This window comes from Thalia democratica, chromosome 1 (genome assembly GCF_965202585.1).
Source record: "Thalia democratica chromosome 1, ktThaDemo2.hap1.1, whole genome shotgun sequence".
Taxonomy (NCBI): Eukaryota; Metazoa; Chordata; class Thaliacea; order Salpida; family Salpidae; genus Thalia; species Thalia democratica.
In genome coordinates this window covers 68,246,431-68,259,268 of record NC_139165.1, presented here as the reverse complement: position 1 = coordinate 68,259,268, position 12,838 = coordinate 68,246,431, and the positions used below count along the sequence as shown (strand labels likewise).

The 12,838-nt window shown below is 24.6% G+C and overlaps 1 protein-coding gene across 1 annotated transcript; it reads right to left on the bottom strand.

The window, feature by feature from the left end:
• Nucleotides 1-3,474: 3,474 nt before the first annotated feature.
• Nucleotides 3,475-11,960, bottom strand: LOC145831969 (uncharacterized). The gene is made up of 11 exons (XM_082939331.1): nucleotides 11,843-11,960; nucleotides 11,295-11,417; nucleotides 6,817-7,031; nucleotides 6,600-6,743; nucleotides 6,272-6,498; nucleotides 5,475-5,648; nucleotides 4,754-4,917; nucleotides 4,521-4,651; nucleotides 4,287-4,392; nucleotides 4,152-4,231; nucleotides 3,475-4,047 (listed from the first exon to the last, which is right to left on the bottom strand). Exons 1-11 carry the CDS (start codon nucleotides 11,934-11,936, stop codon nucleotides 3,787-3,789), a joined length of 1,719 nt encoding a protein of 572 aa, XP_082795457.1. The 5' UTR covers nucleotides 11,937-11,960; the 3' UTR covers nucleotides 3,475-3,786.
• Nucleotides 11,961-12,838: the final 878 nt, after the last annotated feature.

The following is a 12,838-nucleotide window of genomic DNA, read 5'->3' as shown; positions in this document are numbered from 1 at the left end:
AGCTATATATATTTATTTTTCAAAAGTTTATTCGACAAACTAGGTCTCACTTTAAAAGCCCTTTAGGGCCAAAAATAAATTAAAATTCAGAATAAACTTTTTTCAAATAACGGAAAATGAATTGTTCAAACAGTGAGCAAAAACTACTCAATTCAAATAAAAACAAAATATTATCTTAAAATAAAAGCTAAGTTACTAATTTGGTATAAACTGAAAAGAAAATTTCAATAAGGAGTTATAGTTAAGATATTTAGACTCCAAAGTAAATTGTTTTTGATAAGAATTAAATTTACAGTTAATCATTTAATATAATTGGTCTACCTTAGACTTATATTTTTTATAAAAAACGACGCCACAAAAAACTTTTGGTGTTTTTTAGACTAGTATTGCACTGAGCTATAACAAACCAAATCATTATAGATATTCACTAAATAAAAAAAAAAATCCTGTGTTTGAACAGTATTTTAACATTACAATTTAAAATAAATTCGAAAATGACTAAATGCCATAGAAAAGAAAAAAAATCTTACAAACTTTATGTTAGCCAATATTTCAAAATTTAAAGTTTTAGGTTTTTTAAGCTAGAGACCTCAAATTTTCCAAAAATTGTTCATTGAAAAAAATACTGTAGGCAAGTTAAAAAGATTTAGAATATTCAAAACTAATACGAGAACTCTTGAGTTTATTTACTAGCTCTTATGGAGTTTCTAACGTAGAGAAAAAATGGTCTTAGGCACATTTTAGGAAAGTTTTAAAACTTAAACTAGATATTCTGTCAAAAATTTGAAAACTGTTCTAGAGGTTCTCAAGTTTACGATTAAGAGCAAAAAAATACTTTAGGGGTATTTGAGGGGTGTTTCAAAACTTATAATAGATACTACGATTAGTTTTTGAAAAAAGCTACTGCATTTTTGGGAAATTTTGAAATTGGGGATCACAGAATTTCTTTTTCTAGTTTTGTGTGCTCAGATTTTAATTCCCGCAAAAACCACTGCACTAGGGTTGTACATCACTGTGAAAGTGTAGACCGGTTATACTTAATGATGTCTAGTTTAATGTAGGCTAATAGTTATTGAAATTTGGTTCAAGTCACAATTCAAATTTCGACAACTCAAATTCTAAAAAAATATTTAAGAATCAATACCTCAAATAGTAATATATATTTTAACAAAATGTTTGTAGGTCTTTTAAATATCTATAAGAAATTTTTATTTTATGCAAAGTTTTAAATATTTTTGAAGATATTTCAAAATTACTAAAAATTAATACGTATCAAAACTTATTTTAGTCATAAATTGCAGAAAAATGTTGGAAAAAAACTACCTTGTAGATATTAATGAGACCTATACACGTATTAATTGCTTTTTTTTTAAATATACACTACTTTTTAGTTATAACTTCTTAGTTTTTCTAATAAATAAATTGAATTTTTGCAATTTGAGTTGTCCGAACTTGAACAGACGTGCATCGATGATTTGTAAGTTATAATTTTTAAGATATTTACTTATTTAGCAATAATTCTACAGTATACCAGTTAGCTAATCATAAATACTTTTTTGCATGCATTTGTGTTTTAAATAAATAGTTAGTTTATAGAAAACTATAATACTTAAACGATAAAATAAAAAAAAGCTAAGTTGTTGAGTACTTTTGCTTACAAAATTTATATTTTTCTTCTACTATAAGGCTCGATTTATAAGTTTGTCAAAACATTTACAAAAAAAGTTAATTTAGTTTTCCTTCTTAATTTCGATTTCCTTAAAAACATGTCATTAGTTTTAAAATAAAGCATTTTATCTGTTTAGTGAAGTTATAAAAATTAAAAAAAAGAAAAAATGATGCCTATCAGATTTTAAGAACTTATATTTCATTCATGGTACAAACAAAAAATTGAACTATAAAACTAAATTTAAAGCGTTAACATTTACTTTTTTTAATGAGTTTAAACAAAACAATATTTTCTGTGTGCTTTTATTCGTAAATCGTTTTATCAAGTCCATTATAACCGTCATGAAGTTTTCTTTTGCTTGTTTTAAAATTTTAATGGTTTTATCTCGTTTATAAATAGTTTTAAACTAAATATTTTTTCAAATTATTTTTGTATCGTGTAAATATCAAAAAACAATTACTTTCTAGCTTAAAAAAAACTTGTGCGTAACAATTAACAAGGAGCTTTTTGTAAGAAACTATTTACTTTTAAATATACTGAAAATTACTTTTCCGTACAAAGAAGCATATAAAAATATTATATTTTTCACTAAGTTGCGATTAAAAAAAGTTATTGTACAGTTTTGAAACTAACACGTCTCATTTATTGAACATGTCTAGCCTTCAAAAGATATTTCTGCTAAATTTGGCCAATTGACTAGAAAAGTTTTCTATATATCTTGTAAGTGATAGTCGGATAGAAAAACTATTTTCGACATGTATGTTTTAAAACTAGCTGGATCCGGATTTGAAAACAAGATCATGTCACCGCCTGGAACAACTTAAGTAAAATGTTTTACTCTTTCAAAGTACAAAATTTAGAAATTTTTGTCTTTAAATGCTCTCAAAAAAGTATTATATTCCAGTACCAAAAAATAAGCAATTAATACCCACTGTCGTTAGTTTTATTATGAGCTTAACTTATAATAAAGATCCGGTATGTAACTATGTTAATTTTATCTAACATATAAGATAAATAACTCATTAAATTTAGTTATTCTTTCTTCCTTATAACAAATATGTAAAACATTATTACCATTACCTTTTACAGTACTTATTCCACTTTAAAAATCGTTGTATTTTGTAGTAAATCTTGATTTACTGTAACCATGTTTAAATGTTCGACCTATGTAGAAATTAAATCCAACAAAAATTGGGCATTTAAAGTTGAATACTATTTCTTTATGAGTGTAGCTAAAACAGAAATTATTATATTTATATTGCGCAATGCAAGTTGCAAAATATACATGTTTGCTATTGATTAAGATTGCTATTAAACATTTGCTTTTGTTCCAAATCTGTTTTTGTTTTTATATTTCTTGTGTAGTGTAAGATATCTATAAGCTAAATACTCAGCGTTTAACTTATCTATTTAAAAAAAAAAATTGAGATTATTACTGATAGATAGGTCATAAATTTTCAATAAAAGTCTAAAAACACTAACTTAATTAGACATATATTAGCTTTAAACTTATAAGTAGTACGGTATTTGTTTTAAACATATACACTTGAAAACATGTAGTTTAAAACTTTAAGTCCATAAAAACAATTTAGTTACATTGCTCTGGAACAATAAATTTTATATTAGATTACATAAGCTGTTGAAAAGACGACTGTAAAGCAGTTTATGCAAAAGACTTAAAAAGAGTGAAGCTTAGCAACAATGTTTACAAAAACAATGGTAAACTTTAAAAATAAATCTTACTCAGCTTATTTTTAGTCAAAATCTATCTAAAAATAAAAAATAAACAACTCAAAATTATAATAGCAGTTTAGAGCTTTTATTGCTTTAAAAGAACTTCCAAGTCTTAAACTTCACATCTAAAGAAAGTTTTTATCAGAAACCAAAAGTTAGTGGAGAGAACCTGATCCAGACAATAAACTATGAAATATAAAAATTTAAATAAATTATTTTTCTCTTTCAAAGTACAAAATTTAGAAATTTTTGTCTTTAAATGCTTTCAAAAAAGTATTGAATTCCCAACACCAAAAAATAAACAATGAATACTCATTGTTGTCAGTTTTATTATAAACTAAACTATCATTTAAAAACTTTACATCTCCCAAACATTTTAACTATTACAAATCAACACAAAAATCTTCAAACAAGTCGTACGCGTGCACAAGACGTTTGTAGTCGAGTCGCTGGAAAAAGTTGCTGCACATCTCGCTGAAGACCTGATCGCTGTCAGCCCTGTTTCTGCGCATGACGAAATCTGCGACGTGATTGGTCAGCCACTTGTTGATCGAGTCGATGTCGTCGGTTTGATTGGTCGTACGCGATGAGGTGGCAAACAGGTACAGGTGCAAAATGTCTGCTGCCAAACTCGCATCCATCCTCTGAAGTACAAAAATTTGCTAACTTTGACAAAATAATTTAGTTTATTTCTCAGAATCAAGTCCACATTTAAACTTTAACATTAACTTATTTTAAAGTAACTGACTTTTACAGGATTCGTGTCAAGAAGGTACACTATGAAACGCTTGAAAAACTTCTCAGAAGCATCAAGATCTCTCCATTCCTCTGCAAGTTAAATTAGTTGACTAAATGAAAATATGATTTTTAAATAAGTTACTACTTTTTATGTTTGATTGAAACATTTGAAGCGCAATCATTCCAACGGACCATGTATCTGAGTTTTGATAATTCACATACTTTTTGTTTCCAGCTTTGGCAGAGAACACCTAAAAAAGTTACGATTTTAGTTTTTGGAACTAAAAATATTTAACCAAAATAAATTAATTGATATAAACATACTTTAAAACTGTATACATTTTCTAAACTAGAATTAACATAAAAAATTAACAGTAACCTCAGGGGCTTGCCATAAATGAAAGTTGTTTCTTGTGTCTATCTGCATTGAACTGAACGGAACTTTCATTTCGTTTGAACAGTTAACTTTAAACGCTTGTAAGAAATCGCCTAAGAGTATGCGAGGAGTTTCTGAACAAAAATAAAATTACTTAAGCTAAATTACAAAACTTCAACATTTTACTAAAAGTTTTCTACAGTTATTGTATAATAAAAAACACAATTGTTTAAAACCTTTTGAAGCATCGATGTACACAGAATGAGGTGATATACTTCTATGCACTGTAAAATTTGATTGCAGAAATGAAACAGCTTCCAACATTTGAGCAGTGATAATAATTATTGTGTCAATGTCCAACTTATACTTGTTCAAAAAGTCATCAAGAGTTTGTTCATTCCTATATTTTAGGGTCTATAATTTAGTATTAGGGTTTTTGATTACCTACAAAGGCTGCTTATTAACGTACAGTAATGTAACTGGTATTAATTGCATTAGTCAAAATGTTTTATCTAAAAATACATTATAATCAGAATTAAACGAATCAAACATATCTTAAGTACTACTATCATCTAATTAAAAATAAAATTGTTTTCTTCATTGGAAATTAATCAAAATAATTTATCTATCATAAACTAAAAATATTTACAGCAAAAAAATAACTTTTATATACAAGTAATATCTAGTGATGAGTATGCTTTGTACTTAAATATAAATTATGTTTAACTATGTTAATGCTTTTAAGGTCTAAACTTGGTTTATAATTTCAAGAAAACTATTAAAAATTTGAGTAAAATTTATATAACATAAACATATATTTTTCGACAAAAGCTCCTTAAAACTTTATATATATATTTATATCTAAAATATAACTAAATGAAAGTTATATTTATAGAGGAGAGCTTATAATAACGCCAAATTATTAAGTATTAAATTTTCATTAAATTGAAAAAATACTTTTGATATATAAGATTCAAGTTAGATCTGTCATCCATTTGACCAAAATTGAAAACAAATTTAGATTTCTTCCTCATAGTAGCTATAAGATTGTTTTTCTTTTGGTCATTTTGACTGAAGTAAAAGCTGTCTATCATTTTGATGTTCGGGTGACTATTGACTCTTTGTCTTAAGCTAAGAAAATATAACGAAAATTAATGTTAAATTTTTGGTTTTCGTGTAAAATAATTGTACAATAAAAGTTTGTTAGTAAATAAATAGTTACGAATATACAAACACACTACATTTATTAAATACAATATACAAACAGGTTATGCTAATAGTTTAAATAATACTAAACTTTTACACCTGTACTTTAACATTTTCATAAATTTTTTCAAAGTTCTTTGAAATATTCTAAAATATCACATTCTAAGTAAATAAAATCTGGAAGAAAAACTGAAAACTCCACCAAGATAGCTATAAAAACTTAAAATAAACTTAACAATGTGTGATAGGTAAGCATTTGGTTCAATGTTTTGCTAATAAAAAACATGTATTACTATATAATAAATGTATACACATAAATTGCTTAACTATCAATGATATATTAAAGCTGCGACTATTTTTTATCAAAAAAGACTAGTTTCAATTATTTATGTAAGTAAAATTAAGTGAGCTTGGTTTTAAAATTGCTTTAATAGTATAACTTTATAAAACATAACTTTTTCAATAGTACAAATAAAACTGCTTATGTAAACTTGTGATGATTTTTAAAGAATTTCGCTTAAAAGTTAATTAAAACTAAATCAACATACATTTTCAGTACACTTGGTTCATCTGTGCAGCTTTGACACATGAGTTGCGCATCTATGCAAGCTTTATTGGATAAAGGAAGTGTGGGAAGATTAATATAATGTTCCACTACTTCAACCACATATTCAGGTTCCTCACTGACAACGTTGTTCTCTTGTGAACTTTCAGCAGGTAGTATCTCAAAACTTTTAGAGTCAAAATCAAAAGATTCTTCTAAAGTTTCGTGTACCTTTATAAAAAATTAGTTAAACATAAAATAAACTAAACTGCAGTCAAAAATAGTATGTTTTTAGTCTTTCAAAAATATCGAGTTAGTTTTTCAAAACTTACTAGACTTTCTTCTTTTGGTACAAAATCGTAAATTGAAGAATTTTCTTTTTTAGACAACAAGTTTCCAATAGAAAATTGATGAAAACTGCTTATCTGTTGACCATTATCAGCAAATTCATCAGAAAAGCTATTATCAAATTGATCCTAACAAAAAGATACTACTGAATCTCTGTTACAAGTAAGACGTAAAAAACTAATTGAAAATAGAAAAAGTCACCTTTAAAGAATGGCAGAAACTAGTGAGTGAGTCAACGTTCGCATTATGAGTGTTTCTTTCTTCATAAAGCTCGTCTTGGAGCATCACCAAGCCTCCAAACGAAAACAAGTAAGTGCCAAATCTAGCTCTTCTTGCCATATAGTCATTAAAAAAGAAATTTGACCTGGAAATTCCGTTTGAAGACCGCATATTTTGCATAATCCTTAAAGCATTTCCTACGTTATATAAAACCAGTTTAAAAAAGCAGTTAACTTATAATGACCAAATATTATAACTGGGTTGCCACTGGTTTTTGGCAGACTTTCTAAAAATTGTGTTAAATAGTATATCAACATTGAAAAGATACTATAAAGCTACTTTAAATGTTTTTTATTAAAATATTTCTAATCAACAAAGTTTTGATGATGAAAAATAACTTTTATATATATGATAGATTTTTTGTGTCAAATCGAAATTTTACTACTTATCATGCAAGAATTGTTTAAAATTCTAAGTTTTTTTTCAAAATTTCTCAAATTCCTAGTTATTCCAGTTTTTTAACCTAAATTGTCTTCCAGGTTTCCAGGTTTTGTGGCAACCCTTTTATAAAGCTGAACAGATTTTAGAAATTGATTACAGAACTAAATTTAAAACGGCAAACTTTATTGAATTAATACTTTTTAAGGATTTTTGAGCTTAGCAAATCAACTTTTTATTGTTTTATACAAACGTAACAATTCTAAACAAGTTGGTTTTGTAATTATTTATAAACATATAAATAAATGTTTTCAACTAATTGAATAGACTATAATTTTTTTTATAAATTTCATTGAATATGTATTAGAATATGAATATGTATTAAACAAAATTGGATGAACTCTGAAAATAAAAGAAATGTAAAAATAAATATAGTATTTTGCTAATAAATGGTATTCTAGACTCTGGTTCGCTGTCTGATACTTTCATTGTTTAAAAACATTAGAAACAATATTTCATTCGAAAAATATTAATAATAATGGGTTTAAAATACTATTTAAAGAAATTTTTAAAGTTTAATTTAAAGTTAAGTTATCATTGAAAAAACATTGAAATAATTTAGAAACAGTTTTTTAAATTGTACTTAATTTTAGACTAATTTTTTTTTCACATTTAAACAATCCTAATCTTAAAAAAAAATTATGATGAAAAACGTAACAAAAAATCTATCTAATTAAGCAAATGCTCTTGCTTTTTTATATTTCAACTATAAAATTAAAATTAGCTCTTAACTTTTATACTCTTTAATTTAAAGAATATTTTGAAGTTTATAATGCAAAACAAACAATTTTTAGAAAATTCAAAAAGAAAACACAGATATACATTTATTTCAAAATTAAGTTATTTCAGACCTTCTGGGAATAAGTTATTCTGATTTATTATATATAAAGCCTTAATGATTATTTTCTATCGTCTTAACTACTTTAAAAAAGACTCGTAAAAGTAATAGTTTATGAGAAAAAATACTTTTTAAAAAATCATTAAATTAATATACTGTATGAAACACGTTTCGTAGTTTTTGAGGCAAAACTCGTAATATTAATAGTTTTGAGAAAAAATACTTTTTAAAAAATCATTAAATTAATATACTGTATGAAACACGTACTGTAGTTTTTGAGGCAAAACATCTAACCTGAGTTACTAAAAACGTACCTGGGTCAGCCAGAGTTATTTTGAAAAAAACGTCTCTAGTTAAACTAACTCTACCTTAAGCTTTTATATGCCTAGAAATATTTAAAAAATATTACACAGTACGACAGAATAAGCGTATGCTTTTATCACTTTAATCTAAATTGAACTTTTTAAATGAAATTTATTTCTAGCTTTTTAAATTAAACCTGTTTATACCATTATAAATCTAACGTTTAGTACACATAAAAATTATATTTTATATCAAGTTACAGAAAATTTACAAGAACAAATTGATAAAACATAAGTTAATTGAAACACAGTACTTAAAACTAAGGTAGCTCAACCTCATTTAGGTTTAACATACTAGATCAAGTTATAGAAAAATAACAAACTAGCCTGAGTTATTTAATTAAGCTTAAATTATTAAAATTAGCTTAAGTTGGCCAGTGTTAGCCAGTTTTATAAATTTTATTTATTTGGTTAAACTTTGTAGCTTGTTTAAAAAATATACTAAAAAATAGATTTTAATGTATACTTTATACATGGTTGCCTAATGTTTTTAAGAAATTTCTTCCAGGTTTTTCAAAGTACACGTTTTGGGTCTATTTTTAGTTTAAAGCTAAGTTTAATTTTATAAACTGTGTTAAGTAGTATAAAAAAATTGAAAAGATACAGTAAAGTTACTTTAAATAAGTTTTTCAATTTAAATTTTTATTTTATGTTTGATTTCAAAAACATCTTTAAAAACTATTTGAGTTTCATTCGCAAGTGGTAAATGTTAAATGAATTTCAAAACATTTTGGTTAGTAAAACAGTATAAAAAATAATTTTAAACCATCATGTATGAATAAATTTGAATAAATACAAACTTTAGAGTTTATTTAGCAAGTAAAACTTAAATAAAGATATGTTAATCACTAAATTGTTAATATTTAACATATATTTACCTAAGTTTTACTTGCTAAACTCTAAAGCTTAGCATTAAATGGATAAGAAAAATTATTAGTAATTTATTAATTAACATATCTTTACTTTAGTTTTACTTGCTAAACTCTAAAGTTTGTATTTATTTGAATTTATCAATACGCGATAATTTAGGACACGTTCAAAAACCAACCAGTCAAATTCTAGAACCGCTTAGTAATCGAGGGTAAGGGTTATGGTAACAGTGATAGTGAAAAATAAATCAAGAATAAAAAAAAAAAGCAAAAACTATAAAAACAAATTAATAAATAAAATTTGGATGGATTTTGAATGTGGGTGGATTTTGATAATATACCAACAATTTAAACTGATTTTTTAAACTGTTTCATTACTCAAGTTTTTCTTAATTCATTTAACATTTACCACTTAAGAATAAAACTCAAAAAGTTTTGAAAATATTTGTGAAATAAAATATAAAACTGAGTAATCTCTATATATCAAGTTGCAAATAGTATATAAATTTAAATGTAACTATCCAACAATATTGGTTATAAAATAACAAAATATTGCAAATAAGTCTCAATTAAAAACTGTCCTGAGATTTATAAAAAAATATCAAAAGACAAAATTATCCTGAGTCAGCCAGAAAAAAAAAACAACCTGAGTTATTTTGAGCTCTCCTGAGTCATCCTGAGATTTTCAAAAACTTTTAAATATCCTGAGTTTTCTGAGTGTGTTGCAACCCTGAATGTATATAAAAAAACTGGTAGTGTAAAATTGTTCATAAAGTGTTGAGAAAAGGATGCAAATGTTATTGAAAGAAAATTTTTAAGTATCTTTCAATCCAATTCTAATATTAGTATGTATACTATACAGCAAGTAATAAATTTATAAACACATGAATCAAAAATACTTAAACATTCTATATTAAGGTAGAAAATAGATGTTTGCGGAGAGACATACATTTTAACTTAAATTTTGTGGATATATATAAAAACATGCTCAAAAAATTACTTAACTTTAGTACCAAAATCTGAAATTTAATATATTTTTTTCAATTTCTAAACAATAATGGTATATATTTTAAAATATTTCAGATGGCCAATTAAATACTTATATTTTGTTTGAAGTTTAGGTAGTTAACAATCTTTTTAATCATAATAAATAACAATGCTGTTTTTCAACTAAATTTTAGTAACTATTGTTTTTTAAACAAAACTAATAACTTTGGTAAAAACACTTCGTATAAAAAACTGTGGATTGTATTATATATATAAAACTTTCAAAACATGTATAGTAAAGTAAATAAGATTTACCTCTAGAGAAAGTTTTTTTTAAACAAAAACTAAACAACTAACTGTTATAAAATCTAAAATAGTTTGATATATTAGAATATTTTTAAATACAGAGTTGCCACTCGTTTTTTCCAACTTTTTTCCAGGTTTTCCAAATTTGTTCCAGGTTTTTGAAAGTACACATTTTTGGGTCTATTTATAGTTTGAAGTTAAGTTTAAGGTAAGAAACTGTGTTAAATAATATAAAACATTAAAAAGATACTTTGAAGCTACTTTAAATTTATTTTTTAATATAAAAAAAAATTTGATGATAATAAATTTTGTTTTTGTATATATGATAAATTTTTTGAGTCAAATCGAAATTTTACTACTGAAATGTGAAAATTGTTAAAATTCCAGGTTTTTTTTCAAATTTTCTCAAATTCCAGGCTTTTCCAGTTTTTTTTGCTTAAATTGTCAAACTCCAGGTTTTTCCAGGTTTCCAGGTAAAGTGGCAACCCTGTAAATACTAAAAATTGAACGAAAGGAAAATAAATTTTGTTAGGTGATAACTAATTTTAACCAAAAAAATCTATTTGTTAGACATTAATTGTATATAAATTAGAAACTTACGAGGTACAGAGTTCCTAAAAGAATGAAAGACTGGTTTTAACAGATTAATGTTTTCCAATGACTGTTGATTAACAAATTTAGCAAAACTTGTTTGTTTGGGTAATTGAAGCCCATTCTTAGTGGCTGTAGGAAATTTATACTTTTAAATAGTAGTATGAACAAAACAGATAGCAGTACTTTTGTTGATTTTGTAAGAAATAAAACTGTATATGTTATTGTAAAATTTAAGATTGTAATAAAAATACTTTAATTGAAATAGTTCAAGTAATAAACCTTCATACAAAGTAGAAAATAAAAATTCTGAAAATTATTTACCATATATACATTTTTTATATGTAACTGTAATGAATTTTAATAATTGTCAAAAATCTACGTAAAACTTGTTACTATTATTAGAAAAAGTAAAAACTTTAAAGTAATTTAAAGAAGTAAAAATTATAGTATTTGAATACTTTTTAGAAGCTTCAAATGATGTACTAAAATTTAAGTTTAAAGTTTAGCTGAATTTAAACTAAAACAAAAAACATCAAACTATTTTTAAAACATACCTTCTACATTTCTTGTACCTCTAAATGTTTTCAAAGTTTGTTTAAATGACCGCAGACCATTTGAGGTCACAGAAATTAGACTTTTTACTACCATAAATTATAATAGTTTTATTAAACTGTAAGTAAGAATATACTAAGGATTAAACTAAATATACTTTTTATAAATTCATGTTTGTATAGTTTATACATTGAAATTTTACTTGTCTAAATTTATCTTTTTATTTAAATCAACACTTTAATACTTTTAAAAGGTTTTATCTATTTTTTCTAATGTTGTATACTGTTTAAGAAAACTAAAAAAAAAGTTAAACCTAATATTTAAAATAACTATGTTCTTAAAAAATGTTTTTAAAGGTTATCCAGGTTTTCTGAATTTCTTCCAAAATTTTGAAAGAAAATTTTTTTTGATTCATATAAAATAAAGTTTAAGTTTAAAAACTTTTAAGAAAGTATAACAACATTGAAAAAATACTGTAAAGCTACTTTAAATGTGTTTAAAAAAATATTGATGATGAAAATTCTTTTTTATCTATATGATAGAATTTTTTTGCGTCAAATCAAAATTTTACTACTTAACATGTAAAAATGGTTTAAAATTCAAGGTTTTTCCAGTTTTAAAAAATTTTTCCAAACTTCAGGTTTTTCCAGGATTCCAATTTTTGTGGCAACCCTGTCTATCTGAATTAAACATTTCAAGTATTAAAAGAAAATGCTCTAACTTCTAACAAAAAACTACTTCCTGAGGTAATTCAATCTACAAAATCATTGTACTGTCAAAAAATTATTTATCCAATGGTGGTTTTGAAAATCATTATTAATTAAATGTTATTTTTCTACCATTTTATTTTAATACATAGCATAGTTGTTTTTGACAATTTTAAAGTTATGTAGGTATTTTATTAACTATAATTTTCTTGAATTATATTTTTTTAAACTTCTTTTTTTGAACAAAAAAAAAAAAATTTATATGATACATATTTTGTTCCAAGTCAAAAC